At 43.0% G+C, this 19,620-nt stretch overlaps 1 protein-coding gene across 5 annotated transcripts in view; it reads left to right on the top strand.

Annotated features, from left to right (window-relative positions):
- Positions 1-4,040, top strand: part of USP28 (ubiquitin specific peptidase 28) — a 57,685-nt gene extending 53,645 nt beyond the window's left edge. For all 5 annotated transcript variants that reach the window (XM_044257864.1, XM_044257861.1, XM_044257863.1 and 2 more), the window contains 2 exons: positions 1,515-1,710; positions 2,812-4,040. In XM_044257864.1, coding sequence (XP_044113799.1) covers positions 1,515-1,710; positions 2,812-2,987 — 372 coding nt within the window. In that variant the 3' untranslated portion in view covers positions 2,988-4,040. The remainder of the gene's footprint in view (positions 1-1,514; positions 1,711-2,811) is intronic.
- The last annotated feature ends 15,580 nt before the right edge of the window (positions 4,041-19,620 follow it).

Below are 19,620 nucleotides of genomic sequence, written 5' to 3'. Positions count from 1 at the left end.
TTTTAAGTTACTTAAATGAATATCAGTCCTCTTCGACCCCTGGTTGAAGTTAGGGTGAGAATCGGTTTGTGTTTTCCTTTCCCCGGGCCCTTCTCGCACACCTGCATTACGGTGTGTGTCACCACGTCACTGCTCTACCGCACTGTGAGCTCGCTGAGCACAGAGCCTGTTCTTTGGCTGTTTTCTCTGTAACCGGCACATCGTAAGCGTGCAACGGATATGTGTTGAAGGAATGCAGTGTTTTTTCTGTGTTCTGTGCAGTGTTCCCTGCTAAGCTACTAGATGAGAATTTGAGTAGCTCCTGAGATAGTTCATTGTTTTTTTAAATGGTCTAAACGCGAAGAACTGGTTCTGCTGTTCTGTTGCTGTCACTGTTGCACAGCACTGGAGGTCTGGCCTGGCCTCGCTTGCGTTTGGCGGTCACGGGGAATGGCAGACCCATATTCCGTCAGGCTAGCAGATGGTTATACATGTGCTGGTCCTTCAGAGAACTACAGCCGGCCCTCAGCCTGTGAGCCGCCCTGGGCCTCCCTGCCGCCCGGCAGGACTGCCCCTCCTGGGAAGAGTGCAGCCAGCATTTCTGCCCCTGCCTTGCTACTACCAAATGGAGGAGGTTAAGTCATGACATTCATTCATCTCAAGAGCTTCCTTTTCTGACGTGTATGTTGAGTTCTGTATCAGTTCTAGGGCGTGGCAGGACATTTTGAAGCTGGAAGGAGGGCCTGGTAGGTTTGATGGATCTGAACTTTATTATGCTTTAAATCCCCAAGTACAGATTATGTCCGGAATGTCTTGCTCATCTTCCACTGGTCAGTGGTAATAGTGATTGAGGTTCTTCCCATCACTGGCTCGCAACCCCCAGTGTGCCTGTGAGTCCCTCAGGGAGCTCTCTGTGGCAACTGCTCCCCAGACTGTCGGACCAGAGGCTGGGGAGGGGCCTGGGCACCAGCGTGTGCTCTGCAGGTGTTTCCGAGCTCAGTGGAGATTGGCAGCTATTGAATAAAGCCTTATAGTAGAAGCAAGTGGTAGGTGAGACCTTGACTTGGAAGTTTGGGTAAGTGGGTCACGAACTTTGCTGCATTAGAATCACCTCGGGAGCTTTTTTAAAAAATCCCAGTGTCCTGGTCACCTGCTCGCCAATCAAATCAGCATGTCTGGGGTGGAGCGTCTGTAGTCTGTGGCGATTCCCAGGCAGTATGCAGTAAAGTTTGGGAACCACTTGTTTAGGCTCTTCTAAAATAGGTATTTTTCGGGGCGCCTGGGTGGCTCAGTGGGTTAAAGCTGCTGCCTTCGGCTCAGGTCATGATCCCAGGGTCCTGGGATCGAGCCCCACATCGGGCTCTCTGCTCAGCAGGGAGCCTGCTTCCTCCTCTCTCTCTCTCTGCCTGCCTCTCTGCCTACTTGTGATCTCTGCCTGTCAAATAAATAAATAAAATCTTTTAAAAAAAATAAAATAAAATAGGTATTTATCTTTTTCAGAATGTTTTTCCCCCCACTCTGCTTTTTCCCTGTAGGAGCTGAATGCCAAAGCAGCTTCTCTCTTTGAAACAAACGACGACCATTCTGTAACAGAGGGCATTAATGTGATGAATGAGTTGATCATTCCCTGCATTCACCTTATCATTAATAACGACATCTCCAAGGATGACCTGCATGCCATCGAGGTCATGAGAAACCACTGGTGCTCTTACCTTGGGCAAGACATCGCTGGTAGGTTGCGGTTAGCACTTGTGATGATTTATGTGGCTCTTCAGACTTTTAGAAATAACGGTGTTTTCACTGGCACTGGTTCTCAGACCTTTTGGAAGGCTTATTGATGTGTGTCAGTGAGTTAAGAGTGGCTCTGCTCTAGTGAAACAAGGGGTAGGATCCTGGACCTCAGTCCCTCTCAGCTTCTCCTTACCTCCCCGCTGGCTGCTGAAACACCCCCATAGACAGTCTGCAAGGCTGTTTGATAAAATGATTCCTCTTCGGGGATGTCACACCTGTCTGACTTTCTCACCTGTCAAAATCGAAACTCTGTAGCTTAGAAATCAAAATCTATGTATGGAGCTTGATGACTTGGTGGAGCATAACTAAATTTTCCAGTGACTTGAAGTTGCAAGACAGAGCGTGGTTACTAAGGACGAAGCCCTCAAGGTTCATAAAATGAGAAATGGAATGGCCTAGCTTGTCCAAAGCATTTTGGACAGGGAGCCTAAAACTAGTCATTTTTAGGTGAGTTCTGTTAGCCTTAGAAAGTTGGTCTGTGTTCTAATATGAAGCCTCTTTGTCCGTTTCTCACTGACATAACGATACTGTATTGACTTCTTGAAATTTTCATGTTTATAATACTGAGTGGAAAATTCTATGATTAGTAGTTAGGAATTTCTATTTAATGTCTTCAGTGTTCCTTTAGACTTTCTGTGACACATAACTTTACTTACAGCGCCATGCGTATGCACCTGTGTTTTAATCACTGAAAGGAGATGACACCATTATATTTATGGCATAGAGTATCTTATCCACTTTCTCAAGTTTTAAAAGGATGGATTAGAAGGCCTGTCAGTGAAATGAATATTTAGTGTTTTCCTGCTACACACCACATGGTTTAAAGCAGTGACCTAACGCTTTGGTATATCTGGCAAGTAGTCTTTACTCCTGGTTTGAAGCGAAGGAATCATTTGTTGTTAGCTGGCCAGCATGATGCTTTGACCTTTGAGGTTGGGGAATGAATGGGCTCTAGGGAAGACCTTCTGGCTGCAGACTTAGCTGGTTTTTACTCGGAGACCTGCTTCGCTGTGTACATAACGATCCCTTTTCCCTCCACAGAAAATCTACAGCTGTGCTTAGGAGAGTTTCTACCCAGGCTTCTGGATCCTTCTGCAGAAATCATTGTCTTGAAGGAGCCTCCGACCATTCGACCCAATTCTCCCTATGACCTTTGTAGCCGATTTGCAGCTGTCATGGAGTCAATTCAAGGGGTTTCAACTGTAACAGTGAAATAAGCCCCCTCGGGGTCAAGACCCAGTTTGGTTTGCGGCGGCCTGTTGCACAGAAGTCTGTTGTCACAGTGTTTCCCCTGGGGGAGGGATTAGGCGGGAAAGTAAGATTCAGATCCAGACCCCAGCCATGCTCTGCGTGTAAAGAAGGATTGAAAATAAAATTGCACTTTTTAGGTAAAGAATCAGAAAAGCAATTTCACTAAAAAAAGACAAGAACCGTTGTATATTAAGGTATTGAATTATGTCAGAAGACCTGAAATGCCTCCTGAGCCTCCAAGAGTACTTGGGCTTCGGTAAGCCTCTTGCCACTTTTAAAATTATCCCGAGGCATAAATATTTTTGACAGTGGAATAGAAGGGTGATCCGTCAGAACCTGAACCCGATGAACAGCTACTAGTTATTTTATCAAACACAGGTGACATCTGAAAGTTCTTAACTGCAAGAGATGAGAAGTCTCTGCCTGTCTCTTGACAGGCGATGCAGTGGGTTGCTGATGAACTGCCAGCCTTACATGTGGGTAGAAACAAAGGGGCGCGTGGCAGCAGGATGCTGCAAAGTCAAAAGAAAGCTGCCTTTCCCCTCCTCTCTCTCTCTCTCTTATTTTATATTTCTCAATAAATCAGAAAACCTCACACTCAGTCCCGAGTGAAAGAAAGCAAAGCACTAAGGACAGTAGACACAACGGCGTGGTGAAACGTGATCGAGACAGGAGAGGGCTATGAGCATCGTTCCCCATTTCAGTGAAATCTCCTAGCGTCCAAAAATTGTCAGCAACAGATGTCTAAGGCTGCTGCTGGCCCGAAAGAACATTTGGATGCCCCCCCACCCCTGTTTTTGCTTTGAAAAGATAAGGGCTGTGGGTTTGTAAAAAGAAAAAAAAGTATATATATGTATATGTAGAGAGAAAACTATCCCCAACTGACCATTTGTAAAAGGCTCCAGATTGGATATTGTGTTTTAGCCAAATTTTAACATGAATGAGGGAAGAGCTGGTAGGAAGAACACTTGATACAACTATGCAGATTTTATAAATGTGCAATAAAAGTATTTGTTGTACCTTTGGTGTGTGCTGTGGCCTTCATTTAAACATACTTATCGGAACTAGGCGGACTCCGTAAGCATTTTAAAGAAGTTTTACTTCTTTAGAAGAGAAAAGCAGACGAAAGTGTTCAGAATCTTGATGGGGGAGAGTGACTCTTGGGCAGCACCTAGTGGTGGCTGGTGCCTTCCCTCTCATTTGCCAGTTGCAATGCTTGTAAATCTATCTACTGTTTAATTTATAGAATTTATTTTTTTTTAAGATTTCATCTATTTATTTGACACAGAGAGAACTCAAGCAGGGGGAGCAGCAGGCAGAGGGAGAGGGAGAAGCAGGCTCCCCGCTGAGCAGGGAGCCGGATGTGGGGCTCCATCCCAGGACCCGGAGATCATGACCTGAGCTGGAGGCAGACACTCAACCAACTGAGCCACACAGACGCCCCTGTAATTTGTAGAATTTAGGAGGGAAAAAAGTTATTCTCTTAAGGTGAACTTTCTTACATTTTGACTAATTTGTGGTGGGCCATCTTTTACAGAATTTCAGAAGTGCTTTTGCGTTTCAGAGCTCACTGCAGAGATAATTGTCTCATGGGAAATTGATCAGTTTTCTTACTTTTGATTTGATTTTCTACTTAAGCTTCGAGTACCACCATTTGCTGTTCCCTTTCTCATCTCTGTCATTACTGAGTGCTGTGCACAGTTAAATTGTTTGGCTTCATGTAAGAGTCCTGCGATGGTGGTGGGGACTGGTTTGTCCAAGACCCTAGATGTTTTAAGGAGCAGAGCCAGGACGCTAAGTCTTGGTAGTCTGCGTTCATGGCCTTTTAACAACTGCTCAGCTGCTCTCAGTAGTCAGGAAGAATATTTTGCTTGGGTGCCTGGGTGGCTCAGTTGGTTGGGCGACTGCCTTTGGCTCGGGTCATGGTCCCAGAGTCCCGGGATCAAGTTCCACATCGGACTCCCAGCTCCATGGGGAGTCTACTTCTCCCTCTGACCTTTCCCCCTCTCTCTCATTCTCTCTTGCTCACTCAATAAATAAATAAAAATCTTAAAAAATCTTTTGCTCTGTACCTTCCCACATTTGCTACTTCCTGGTCAGCTGTTGGGAATCTATAGTTGACCAAGAAAGGAACAGATGGCCATTTGTATGTGTGGTTTGGGCACTTCAGACCCGCAGGTGGAGTGCTGAGGAGTCCTTTCTCCTCACATCCGCTGGCTGCTTTAGGGACAGCCTGGTTTCTTAAGGAGTCCACAAACTGCCTCAGGGTAAGCAGGGTTTTTACATGTTTGAAGGATCACAAAAAAAGATGAGGGCCAGGTGGGGCTGGGGGGGGTGTGGGGCAGAAACCTACGAGACTCTTTTTTTTTTCACTTTGAAATTTTATTTTATTTTTTTCCAATTTATTTATTTTCAGAAAATCATTATTCATTATTTTTTCACCACACCCAGTGCTCCATGCAAGCCGTGCCCTCTATAATACCCACCACCTGGTACCCCAACCTCCCACCCCCCCGCCACTTCAAACCCCTCAGATTGTTTTTCAGAGTCCATAGTCTCTCATGGTTCACCTCCCCTTCCAATTTACCCAAATTCCCTACTCCTCTCTAACGCCCCTTGTCCTCCATGCTATTTGTTATGCTCCACAAATAAGTGAAACCATATGATAATTGACTCTCTCTGCTTGACAGATTTCACTCAGCATAATCTCTTCCAGTCCCGTCCATGTTGCTACAAAAGTTGGGTATTCATCCTTTCTGATGGAGGCATAATACTCCATAGTGTATATGGACCACATCTTCCTTATCCATTCATCCGTTGAAGGGCATCATGGTTCTTTCCATAGTTCTGCGACCGTGGCCATTGCTGCTATAAACATTGGGGTACAGATGGCCCTTCTTTTCATGACATCTGTGTCTTTGGGGTAAATACCCAGGAGGGCAATTGCAGGGTCATAGGGAAGTTCTATTTTTAATTTCTTGAGGAATCTCCACACTGTTCTCCAAAGAGGCTGCACCAACCTGCATTCCCACCAACAGTGTAAGAGGGTTCCCCTTTCTCCACATCCTCTCCAACACATGTTGTTTCCTGTTTTGTTAATTTTGGCCATTCTAACTGGTGTAAGGTGATATCTCAATGTGGTTTTAATTTGAATCTCCCTGAGGGTTAATGATGATGAACATTTTTTCATGTGTCTGATAGCCATTTGTATGTCTTCATTGGGGAAGTGTCTGTTCATATCTTCTGCCCATTTTTTGATGTGTTTGCCTGTTTCGTGTGTGTTGAGTTTGAGGAGTTCATTATAGATCCTGGATATCAACCTTTTGTCTGTACTGTCATTTGCAAATATCTTCTCCCATTCCGTGGGTTGCCTCTTTGTTTTGTTGACTGTTTCCTTTGCTGTGCAGAAGCTTTTGATTTTGATGAAGTCCCAAAAGTTTATTTTCGCTTTTGTTTCCTTTGCCTTTGGAGACATATCTTGAAAGAAGTTGCTGTGGCTGATATCGAAGAGATTACTGCCTATGTTCTCCTCTAGGATTCTGATGGATTCCTGTCTCACGTTGAGGTCTTTTATCCATTTTGAGTTTATCTTTGTGTACGGTGTAAAAGAATGGTCGAGTTTCATTATTCTACATACAGCTGTCCAGTTTTCCCAGCACCATTTATTGAAGAGACTGTCTTTTTTCCACTGTATATTTTTTCCTGTTTTGTCGAAGATTAATTGACCATAGAGTAGAGGGTCCATATCTGGGCTCTCTACTCTGTTCCACTGGTCTATGTGTCTGTTTTTATGCCAGTACCATGCTGTCTTGGTGATCACAGCTTTGTAATAAAGCTTGAAGTCAGGTAACGTGATGCCGCCAGCTTTATTCTTGTTTTTCAACATTTCCTTAGCGATTCGGGGTCTCTTCTGATTCCATACAAATTTTAGGATTATTTGCTCCAGCTCTTTGAAGAATGCCGGTGGAATTTTGATCGGAATGGCATTTAAAGTATAGATTGCTCTAGGCAGTATAGACATTTTAACAATGTTTATTCTTCCGATCCAAGAGCATGGAATGGTCTTCCATCTATTTGTATCTTCTTCAATTTCTTTCATGAGTGTTCTGTAGTTCTTGAGTACAGATCCTTTACCTCTTTGGTTAGGTTTATTCCCAGGTATCTTATGGTTCTTGGTGCTATAGTAAATGGAATCGATTCTCTAATTTCCCTTTCTGTATTTTCATTGTTAGTGTATAAGAAAGCCACTGATTTCTGCACATTGACTTTGTATCCTGCCACGTTGCTGAATTGCTGTATGAGTTCTAGTAGTTTGGGGGTGGAGTCTTTTGGGTTTTCTATATAAAGAATCATGTCATCTGCGAAGAGAGAGAGTTTGACTTCTTCATTACCAATGTGGATACCTTTTATTTCTCTCTGTTGTCTGATTGCTGTTGCTAGGACTTCTAATACTATGTTGAACAAGAGTGGTGAAAGTGGGCATCCTTGTCTTGTTCCTGATCTCAATGGGAAGGCTGCAAGCTTTTTCCCATTGAGGATGATATTTGCTGTGGGTCTTTCATAGATAGATTTGATGAGGTTCAGGAATGTTCCCTCTATCCCTATACTTTAAAGCATTTTAATCAGGAACGGATGCTGGATTTTGTCAAATGCTTTTTCTGCATCAATTGAGAGGACCATGTGGTTCTTCTCTCTTCTCATATTAATTTGTTGTATCACATTGATTGATTTGCGAATGTTGAACCATCCTTGTAGCCCAGGGATGAATCCCACCTGATCATGGTGGATAATCTTTTTAGTTGGCTAGAATCTTGTTGAGAATCTTAGCATCCATATTCATCAGTGATATTGGTCTAAAATTTTCCTTTTTGGTAGGGTCCTTGCCTGGTTTGGGGATCAGGGTAATGCTGGCTTCATAAAAAGAGTCTGGAAGTTTTCCTTCTGCTTCAATTTTTTGAAACAGCTTCAGGAGAATAGGTGTTATTTCTTCTTTGAAGGTTTGGTAGAATTCCCCAGGGAATCCGTCAGGTCCTGGGCTCTTGTTTTTTGGGAGGTTTTTGATCACTGATTCAATCTCGTTATTAGATATCGGTCTATTCAGGTTGTCAATTTCTTCCTGGCTCAATGTTGGTAGTTTATATTTTTCCAGGAATGCATCCATTTCGTCTAGGTTGCTAAGCTTATTGGCATATAACTGTTGATAATAACTTCTGATGATTGTTTCTACTTCCTTGGTGTTAGTTGTGATCTCTCCCTTTTCATTCATAATTTTATGAATTTGGGCTTTCTCTCTTTTCTTTTGGATTAGTGTGGCCAGTGGCTTATCGATCTTATTGATTCTTTCAAAAAACCAGCTTCTAGTTTCATTGATACGTTCTACTGTATCTCTGGTTTCTACCTCATTGATCTCAGCTCTAATCTTGATGATTTCCCTTCTTATGTGTGGAGTTGGTTTGATTTGTTGTTGATTCTCCAGTTCTTTAAGGTGTAGAGACAGCTGATGTGTTCTAGATTTTTCAATTTTTTTGAGGGAGGCTTGGATGGCTATGTATTTTCCCCTTAGGACCGCCTTTGCTGTATCCCATAGGTTTTGGACCAAAGTGTCTTCATTCTCATTGGTTTCCATGAATTGTTTCAGTTCTTCTTTGATCTCCTGGTTGATCCAAGCATTCTTAAGCAAGGTGGTCTTTAGCTTCCAGGTGTTTGAGTTCCTTGGGAACTTTTCCTTGTGATTGAGCTCCAGTTTCAAAGCATTGTGATCTGAGAATATGCAGGGAATCATCTCAGTCTTTTGGTATCGGTTGAGTCCTGTTTTGTGACCCAGTATGTGGTCTATTCTGGAGAAGGTTCCGTGTGCACTTGAGAAGAATGAGTATTCTGCTGTTTTACGGTGGAATGTTCTGTATATATCTATGAGGTCCATCTGGTCCAATGTGTCATTCAATGCTCTTGTTTCTTTATTGATTTTCTGCTTCGATGATCTAATTCTGAAAGAGGCGTGTTAAGATCTCCTACGATTAGCGTATTCATATCAATATGACTCTTTATCTTGATTAACAGTTTTCTTAAGTAATTGGCTGCTCCCATATTGGGAGCATAGATATTTACAATTGTTAGATCATCTTGGTGGATAGTCCCTTTAAGGATTATGTAGTGTCCTTCTGTATCTCTGACTACAGTCTTTAGTTTGAAGTCCAATTTATCTGATATGAGAATCGCTACCCCAGCCTTCTTTTGAGGCCCATTGGCATGAAAGATGCTGCTCCATCCCTTCACTTTCAGTCTGCGTGTATCTTTAGGTTCAAAATGGGTCTCTTGTAGACAACATATGGATGGGTCCTGTCGTTTTATCCAATCTGCAACCCTGTGCCATTTTATGGGTGCATTTAGGCCATTCACATTGAGAGTGATTATTGATAGATACGTTTTTATTGACATCGAGTTACCTTTGAAGTCTTTCTTTCTGTAGACTGTCTCTATATTTCTGTTCAATGCTACTCTTGGGATTTTTCCTCTTTTATAGAACCCCCCCTTAATATTTCCTGCAGTGTCGGCTTGGTGGTTGCATAGTCTTTTAAGCCTTGCCGGTCTTGAAAACTCTTTATCTCTCCATCCATTTTGAATGTCAGTCTTGCTGGATACAGTATTCTTGGCTGCATGTTCTTCTCATTTAGTGCCCTGAATATATCTTGCCAGCCTCTTCTGGCTTGCCAGGTCTCTGTGGACAGGTCTGACATTATTCTGATGGGCTTCCCTCTGTAAGTAAGGAGCCCCTTTGCCCTGGCGGCTTTCAAGAGATTATACCTACAATTATAATTCCTCAATTTGACTATCAGGTGTCGTGATGTTTTTTTGGAATGTATAATCTTGGGTGGAGACCATTCAGCCTCTAGTACATGAACGCTGGTTCCATTCACGATATTGGGAAAATTTTCATGAAGGACTTGTTCCACTATATCTTCTAGACTTCTTTCTTTCTCCTCCCCTTCAGGGATTCCAATAATTCTGACGTTGGAATGCTTCATGGCATCATTTATTTCCCTGATTCTGCTTTCGTGGTTTCTAAGCTGTTTGTTCCAGGCTTCCTCCTGATCCTTTCTCTCTATCTGTTTGTCTTCCAGATCACTAATTCTATCTTCTGTCTCAGTTACCCTAGCTTTGAGAGAGTTTAGATTGGATTGGAACTCATTGAGAGCATTGTGGACCTCCTCCCTGGTAGCTTTAAGCTCCGCCCTAACATTGTGAACATCCTGTCTGGTCGCTTTCAGTTCGGCCCTAATCAATTCTGTTTGGTCATCCATGGCTTTCTCCAACCTAGCTATTGTCTGGATAATTGTTAGCCTGAATTCTCTTTCTGACATATTGTCTATGTTGATAGCCGTTAGCTCTGTTGCAGAAGGTCCATCCTCTGTATTTTTGTTCTGTTGGGCATTCCTCCTCCTAGTCATTTTGGTGGGAGAAGACTGAACAGATGTAGCTGGATGTATCAACTCTGGTGCAGTCAAGGTGCACCCTGGAACACTTCTGAGCAATCAGGATTCCCCACCCAAACGAGAGACAAAAGAAAAGTAAAAGGAAAAGAAGAAAAAGAAAAAGAAAAAGAAAAAAGAGAGAGAGAGAGACAGGAAAGAAAGGGAAGATGAAAAAGAAGGTTCAGCCCAGATGGGCCCCAAGGTAAGATTTATGAAGTAGACGAACAAAAAGAGATAAAAAGTCTGATACAAGTATATGGCAAGAGAAAAAATATATATATATGCAAGTAAAGAAAGAACCTCGTCAAAAAGAACCACAAGTGTAAAATTTATATGCTATCAGGACAAACACAAAAAACACAGAAACACTGGTGGAAGAAGATGGGAGAGTTCTTATAAATTCTCAGTGTGTGCGAGGAAGGTTGTTTTGATTCTTCCTGGATGTATCTTGATATCTTTGTTAAAGGACTCAACTTTCCTAACATAAAGGGGATTAAAAATTGGTTTACTTATAGGGGTAGTATTGATTGGGGGAAGGAGATTATTTTGAAGTTTAACTCTATATGAATATTAGAAGATAAAGACAAAAAGGAATAAACTAGACTAAACTAAACTAAAATTTTAAAAAAGGAATTCAAAAAATAAAAATGCAAAAGAAAAACATAGGTGTATGTATCAAAAAGTTCAGGTTAGAAAGGTATTATGGAATTTGATGTACTGTACAGCTCGCTGTGATGGTAAATTGGTTAAAAAAGTTACCTATGTGTAAAAAAAAAAAAATGAACCGGAATAGTGGAAATGAGTGAACAATACAAGTTTTCCTATGAAGTAGTGGTTGTTCTCTTGTAGTCCTTTTTTTTTTCTTTCTTGGTTTGTTTTCTGGGGGAGGGGCCTGCCACATGGGTTGTCAGTCAATGATGTTTCCTGAGTTGAGTCCTCCTGCCCCCCTCAAGGGGGTGGGCTCTGGGGAAACTGGTTTTTTTTTCAGGCTTTCAGTTTTTATGCTTGTTCACTTTTTTTCCTCTCATCTTGACCGCCTTTGATGGTTTTTGTAGTATTAGAAGAAATCAAACCGCAACCTGATCTCCGTCTCAGAGAGAAGCCTCAGTCTGGGTGCAGAAGCTGAATAAATTCCCCCTTGGCCGCTGGCAGAGCAGGTTCCAAGTTGCAGACCCTGGGGGCGCAGGATCTTTTGCTCGTCCCCATAGCCGAGGCAGAGGCGGCTGTCTGGGAGCTCCCGACCACCAGAGAGGTTCCAAGCAGCGATCGCACACGGAGATTTTGCCGCCGGCCCGGGCTGGGAGTGTCCGGCTTGCGCGCACCTCTTTTCAGAGGCGGCTGTGGGTCGGGCGCGCGTCTGGAGCACTGAGAACGGGGCGCTGGTCCGTAAGCTCCAGGCTGGGCTTTTGCGCGCCTCTGTCAGGGGAAGAGTTTCGGGCGCTCGGCTTAGGCTTTGAAACAATGGCGCGGGTCAAAGAGCGCCGGCCGGGCCTCAGTAACTCAGGGGAGCATGAGGGACGCGCACGTATCTCGAGCTTTGTGGTAGGGCTAGCGCGCGTTCTGCAGACCGGCGCGGCTCCCATCCCCTCACAGGAGCCGGAACCCACCCATTCTCCAGCGCGCTGGCGGCTTAGGGACCAGGAGCTGGTTTCTCCGCCGCATTCTCTCTGCCTCAGGGCCGGGGAGGCCGTCTGGGACCGGGGACTTACGCCCCTGTCCCTAGCCGCCCCGATTCCCACAATTTCCCCCCGCGATCCTTTGCTCTTTTGGAGTGCTTTCAACTAGTCTCCAAGTTACTGCTGGTCCCCAGACGCAGGGCACTCTCGCTCGGATTGGGGTATTACTTTCCCACCGGTCGCCACTGGTGGCTCCCTCCCCCTTTTGTTTATCTTCCGATATCAATCCGCAGTTCCCACTCCGCTTTACCTGCTCACTGGCGTCTTCTGCCCCTGTAGAGATCCAGACGTGTATAATACTGATCTCAGGCTGATTTCATGGGTGATCGGAGTTCTTTGGTAGGTAATCAGCTCACTTTGGGGTACGGCTGAAAAGGCGCCTCTTCCTATTACCCCGCCATCTTGTCCCCCCTCTCAACCTACGAGACTCTTAACCTAAAATGTTTCAAGGGTTTATGAGGACACTTGACCTCAGCGTAAATTCCCTTGACACTGGGGTTAGACTTCCTGTGGCTCGCTGGAATCACTACCTGCTTCTGTTTGGATTTGTTAGCTCCTCTAAGAACTCCAAGCTGTATAAACTCGTTTTTACCCTCCCTGCCTCAAGAAAGAATTGTGAGAGGAAAGACACAACAGTTTCAAAAAATGAATGAACCGGAGGCAAGGCCTGAACGAAGGCTGATGAAACAGAGCTGGGATCGAAGGAGAGATTCACAGGAGCAGAGTTTGGCCATTTTCATTGCTTGGTTTATTGCTCTTTCTTTGTACGACTATACCTTACAATTTATTCTGCTAGCTGTCATTTGAATTCTTTCCAGTTTTTTGTCTACTTCCCATAATGCTGCTAGGAGTATTCATGTGCATGTGTTTCAATGCCCACACGAAGGCATTTCTGTCATGGAACTGTGAGCAGAATTGCTGGATCATACGGTGTATGGGTCATAGGAATAGAGGGCTGTGTCTTTACTAGGCACTGCCACATGGTTTCCCAAAACATTTATACCGAGACTGCCTGCCACCCCCCGGCAGTTTACAAGCTCCAGTTGCTTCGTATTCTTGTCAAGATTTGGTTTTGTCAGTATTTTAAATTTTAGCCATTATGGCCATGTGATGTTCCTTTAATTTGAACTTGCACACTAACAATGCTGAGCATCTCTTTATATGCTTATTGCTTGGGCTATTCTCTTTTGTGAAATACCTAGTTAAGTCTTTTGCCAGTCTTTTTGTTGGATTTACTATCTTGCTATATACTGATTTGTAGGAGTTTTTTAAAAAATAGCCAGTTATGGAAATTTTTGAATTAATATGCATTGCATAGATCTTCTCGCACTCTGGGTTTTCGCTCCTGGTGGCTTGATGAAAACAATTTTTTAATGTTAGTGTAGTCCAATCTACCCATTCTTCTAATCGTTATCCAAGGTCATGAAGACATTCTGTGTGATCTCCCAGAAGTTTTGCATTTTGACCCTTCCCGGTTAGCGGATGGACCCAGCACCACCTACTGTCTTTTCCCCAGTGCTGTGCCTTTATCATAAATCAAGTGTCTCTGTAGGGATATCCTTCTGGGCCCTTTTGTTTGTTCCATTAGTATGTTTGTCTGATTGTACCAACATCACAATGTCTTAATTTGTATAGCTTTTTATCAGTCTTGATTTCCAGTACAATAAATCGTCCAGTTTTGAACTGAAGTCAAGTTCAAGTCAAGATGAAGTCAAGATCGTCTTGTCTATTATTAATCAAAATTTCGCCATATACATTTTGGGATCAGTTTGTCAGTTTCCAGGATTTTGGTTAGGTTTGCAGTGACTATAGATAATTTGGAGAGAATTGACATCTTCTAATCTAGGAACACGATATATCCTGTGTATGTAGTTTTTCTTAAATTTCTGTAATAAGTTCTTACATATCTTTCATAAATCAATTCCTAGATCTTTGATGTTTTTCAAGCGATTGTAAATGTTGTCATTTTTGGAATTACATTTTTAATTGCTTATTGCTGGTATCTAGAAACAATGTCCCCTAATATCAGGGGGGAAGGTTTCCAACATTTCACAATTAAGTATGCTGTAGGCTTTTTATAAATTCCATTTGTTATATAATAAAGATTCCTTCTATTCTTGTTTTGCAAAGAGTTTTTTAAAAATTATGAGTGGATGTTGAAATTTATTAAATTTTTTTAACCTATTAGAATGATTACATGTGTCTTCTCTTTTTTCTGTTCATGTGTAACATTTATTAATTTTAAATGTTAAACCAACCATGTGTTGCCAAAATACACCAATCATGATATTTTTATATGTACATGGAATTTTTCTTATTTTTAGGATTTTTGCATGTATATTTATGAGGGGGATTGGCCTTTTCTTATTTTGTCCTTGTGAAGGTTTTAGTATTAAGGTTTTTCTGGTCTTAGTGAATGAAGTAGGAAATCGTCTCTCATTTTCTCTGCTCTGGAAGAGTTTGGATAAGATAAGATTATTTCTTCCTTAATGTCTTTGTTTTTGACATCATCTGAGCTTAGGATTGTGTGTTTTGTAGGCATGTTTTTCATTATGGATGTAGTTTCTTTCATATATACAACATTTTCATATTTAGGGGGGTTACGTATGTGAATTTTGGAAATTATTATAAATTTTTCCATTTCATCTAAATTAAATTTTACTGGCAGAAAGTTCATAACACCTCATTCTTTTTCTTTTTCTTCTTTTTTTTTAAATGGCCGTAGGATCTGTGATTTCTCATGATACCCTTTTTCTTACTGATGCTGGGTGACATGTATCTTTTTTCTGGTTAGTATTATCAGGGGTTTACTAGTCTTTTCAAAGAACTGTATTTTGCTTTTGTATCTCTTTTGTAAGACTTTGTGGGTTTCTTTTCCTGCCCCCTTTTTTAAAAAGATTTAATTTATTTATTTGACAGGAAGAGAGACCGTGAGAGAGGGAACACAAGCAGGGGGAGTGGGAGAGGGAGGAAGCAGGCTTCCCACTGAGCAGGGAGCCCGATGAGGGGCTCCGTTCCAGGACCCTGGGATCATGACCTGAGCAGAAGGCAGACACTTAATTACTGAGCCACCCAGGCACCCCTCTTTTCCTGCTTTTTTTTAACCCAAAGCTCTTCAGCAGTGGTTCTTAACCTTGGCTGCCAATCCAGAGTCAGTTGTGTCACTTAAAGAAAAATAAAAAAGACGGCCGCTGGCTTCAACCCTGCAGATACTGACTTGTTAGATCCGGGCTGGGCCCCTGTTGTTCATGCTTAGAAGGCATTGCAGGTGATTTTGAGGTAAGTCACAGCTGAGAGGTAGTCAAGCTAGTCCTCCAAAGAACTTCTGTGTCTGCTAAGAAAGTGGCTTTTACACAACAAACCCGAATTCTTTGGGTTCACAAAAAGTCTGTAGACCCTCCTTCAGGGAGACTTTAGAGGCCACCATTCTTTTTGAACTACTATATATTTGCATTCCTCGTGCTGCACTTGGCTGATAGAGCCATAGAAAAATGTATTTCTGTATAATTTGCCTTTAATTCATATAAAAACATCAGTTCCTTAAAGTTTGTACAAGCTGAACTTCTCGGCTGCTTGTCATTTTTTTTTTAAGATTTTATTTATTTATTTGACAGAGAGAGATCACAAGTAGGCAGAGAGGCAGGCAGAGGGGAAAGCAGGGTCCCTGCTGAGCAGAGAGCCCTATATGGGGCTCGATCCCAGGACCCTGAGATCATGACCTGAGCTGAAGTCAGAAACTTAACCCACTGAGCCACCCGGGCACCCCTCAGCTGCTTGTCATTACATTACTTTTTTCTGAAACTTGAAAAAAATTATCCACGTTCTTTCTAAGCTGTTGAGCAATAAACTTTGACCTATTAATCTACTGCAAGTCAGAGTAGAACTGACTTAAGGGAGATTTTTCAGGACATTTCCATGTCTTCCTCCTTATAACTGTCTTGCTTGTTGGTTCACCCGTGAGGTTGTTGACTAATTATGAAGACCCCTCAACTTCCTATTGACCTCTTACAGACAGGTGAATGGGTCCTATAAGACAGAGACCTAGTCTCTTCCCTTCTCATAATAAGATCAGCTTTGACACCACGTTCCCATGACACGAGGAAGATGAGAAATTGTGATAATAAGCAATGAACAGGAATATTAGCTTTGAGTAGAAGGAGGGGAGAGACCTTCTGTAGAATATAGGGGACTTGGGGTTGACATGCTAGGACAGAAGTGGTGCCCAGGAGTCGCCAGTACTGAGCTTTGAAAATTAAGTATGTGCTAGTCCTAGTGTTAACATTCATGGAAGGATGGCCAGTGTTCTGTCTAGAGTCCTGATGGTGGACTAGAGGTAGTGTTGCATGCCAGAGTTGATCTTCCCAATTTAGCATTCAGATGTCAACAGTAAGGGCAGATAACCCAGTGATAACTTGAAAGTGGCCCGCTCATTCACTAAGTCATCTTGACTGTCCCTGCTTAAGGAATAGCCACAAGATGAACAGGTCCCCAGCTTGACTGACTTATAAATCACTGCTGAACCAATGTCTCTTGTAAGAAGAAATGAACCCTCAACTTCATGGTCAACTAATATTTGACAAAGCAGGAAAGACTATCCAATGGAAAAAGGACAGTCTCTTCAATAAACGGTGCTGGGAATATTGGACAGCCACATGCAGAAGAATGAAACTGAGGGCGCCTGGGTGGCTCAGTCATTTGATCATGATGGGTCATGATCCCAGAGTCCTGGGATTGAGCCCCACATTGGGCTCCCTGCTCAGCGGGAAGCCTGCTTCTCCCTCTCCCACTCTCCCTGCTTGTGTTCCCTCTCTCGTCTCTCTCTCTGTGTCAAATAAATTAAAAAATATTTTTAAAAAAGAAGAATGAAACTGGACCATTTCCTTATACCAGACACAAAAATAGACCCAGAATGGATGAAAGACCCAAATCTGAAACAGAAATCCATCAAAATCCTAGAGGAAAACATAGGCAACAACCTCTTCCATCTCAGCTACAACAACTTTTTACTAGGCACGTCTACAAGGGAAGGGAAACAAAAACAAAAATGAATTATTGGGACTTCATCAAGCTAAAAAGCTTCACAAAGCAAAGGAAACAGTCAACAAAACTAAAAGACAACCTAAGGAATGGGAGAAGATATTTGCAAATGACATATCAGATAAAGGGCTAGTATACAAGATCTATAAAGACCTTAGCAAACTCTATACACAGCAAATAATCCAGTCAAGAAATGGGCAGAAGACATGAACAGACATTTCTCCAAAGAAGACATACAAATGGTCAAGAGACATTAAAAAAAAAAAAAAAAAAAAAAAAAAAAGCTCCACATCACTCGGCATCAGGGAAATACAAATCAAAACCACAAGGAGATACCACCTCACTCCAGTCAGAATAGCTAAAATTAGCAAGTCAGGAAAGGGGGAAGTGAGGATGCGAAGAAAAGGGAACCCTCCTACACTGTTGGTGGGAATGCAAGCTGGCGCAGCCATTCTGGAAAACAACATGGAGGTTCCTCAAAAAGTTGAAAATAGAGCTACCCTACGACCCAGCAAAGGCACTATTGGGTATTTACCCCAAAGATACAAATGTAGTGATCCAAAGGGGCATGTGCACCCCAATGTTCATAGCAACAATGTCCACAATAGCCAAAGTATGAAGAAAGCCAAGATGGCCCTTGACAGATGAATGGATAAAGATGTGATGTGTATATATACAATGGACTATTACTCAGGCATCAGAAAGGATGAATAATTACATCAACATGGATGGAACTGGAGGGTATTACTCTGAGTGAAATAAGTCAGTCAGAGAAGGAAGTATATGGTTTCACTCATGTGGAATAAAAAAAGCAGTGCACACGATCATAGGGGAAGGGGGGGAACTGAATGGGAAGTCATCAGAGAGGGAGAAAACCCAGGAGAGACTCTTAACTATAAGAAACAAACTGAGGGTTGTTGGAGGGGAGGTGGGTGGAGGGATGGGGTAGTTGGGTCGTGGGCATTAGGAAGGGCAAGTGGTGTGATGAACACTGGGTGGTACACACAACCAATGACTTATTGAAGACGACTTCTGAAACTAATGTATTATATGTTGGATAATTGAATTTAAGTAAAAAACAAAAAGATGTTCCATGGAAATATTGACATCATAATCTGACATGTCTGAGTTCAAATGCTGGCTGAACCTGTTTTCCCAGGCTATGGAACAGGAAAATACTTACCTCGTAGTAATATTTTAAGAGTCAAGAAGAGAGAAGTAGCAATGACTCAGTGTGAGTAGAGCCCTAGATGCAGTTCTCATGGGGGAATCTTTCACAGGGTGAGAATTTTAAGAGTAGGCTTGGCCTGTGTAGGTCCCACAGATGGCTTCTAAATAACCAGGGCATAGCTAGATATCTGAAGGGTTATGGGGCTCTGGTACATAGAATTGTTTGCATTGGCCAGTCTGGGAAAAAGAAACACTGAAGGGAACTTATGCTGGAGAAGAATCACTCATCTTCTTTCCAATTCTTCCCCTGTTTCAGATACATTTTTCTCTTTAATCATGTCATTGAAAGGCTTGAACTCAATAAAGTCCAGCAAGACAGTAGTTTCCTTTTTATTTCCACTGACACCTTCCAATACGATCCTATGGATCTACTTCCCTGCCCCTGACAGCATCTCAGGAAGATGGCATACCTTTCCTGGCATGTGGGAGTATTAAAACAATGATTTTCATGTATGGTAGAGTCCAGACCAATCTAGAGCAAAAGTTTACTCATCCATTTTCAGGTGCTTCTCCTCTCACCTGACTTCAGGCTGAGGCCTGAAGGTCAGGGACTAGCAGTAAGGAAGGAGCTGTAGGGTGTCCTCCCCCTCACCCCACTCCATGCCCCTCCTCACCCCCAACTCCTGGCACCCCTAGAGCCTGCGGGAGGAGGCTTTGTAAGAGAAGGTGAAGGATGTCTACTTTTTAAATAGAAATGCCCTCTTGGTTCTCAAACGTCCTTTGTTATGTCAGAAATGTGATTATTAGCTCTTGCGTGGGATATTTTACGGGTTCTCGAGAGAAGCCCATAGAAAACCTCCGCACTGTCCTTTGATGTGGCTTTTGGACTTCCTAGTTGACCCCTTGCAGACCTCCTAAGCGCCTAGTTAAGTCATTCACGCCTCCCAGCAGTGCTCTGGCACAGCATCACCCAGACTGCTTCCCCGACACCCACTTGGGCTGTGCGAAGCTCAGCACCCCCGCCCCACAAAGGCCAAGTGCAGCTGCTGCCGCCATGCTGCACTCCAGCCAGCCTCTTGCCGCAGACCACTCGGTGGGCATCAGGCTCCCTTCTTTGTGCCTCCAGAGCTCAGATCCAGTTTCCTCAAGAACTTTCTTGGGCACCATCCCGAGGGCAGCAGGCGTGGGACTATAGAGTTTCTGGAGCTCAACTGGTGTGGGATGGGTATGTTTCAGACACCATC

Source organism: Neovison vison, chromosome 7, assembly GCF_020171115.1.
Source record: "Neovison vison isolate M4711 chromosome 7, ASM_NN_V1, whole genome shotgun sequence".
NCBI classification, from domain to species: Eukaryota; Metazoa; Chordata; class Mammalia; order Carnivora; family Mustelidae; genus Neogale; species Neogale vison.
This window is presented reverse-complemented; position numbering and strand designations above follow the sequence as displayed.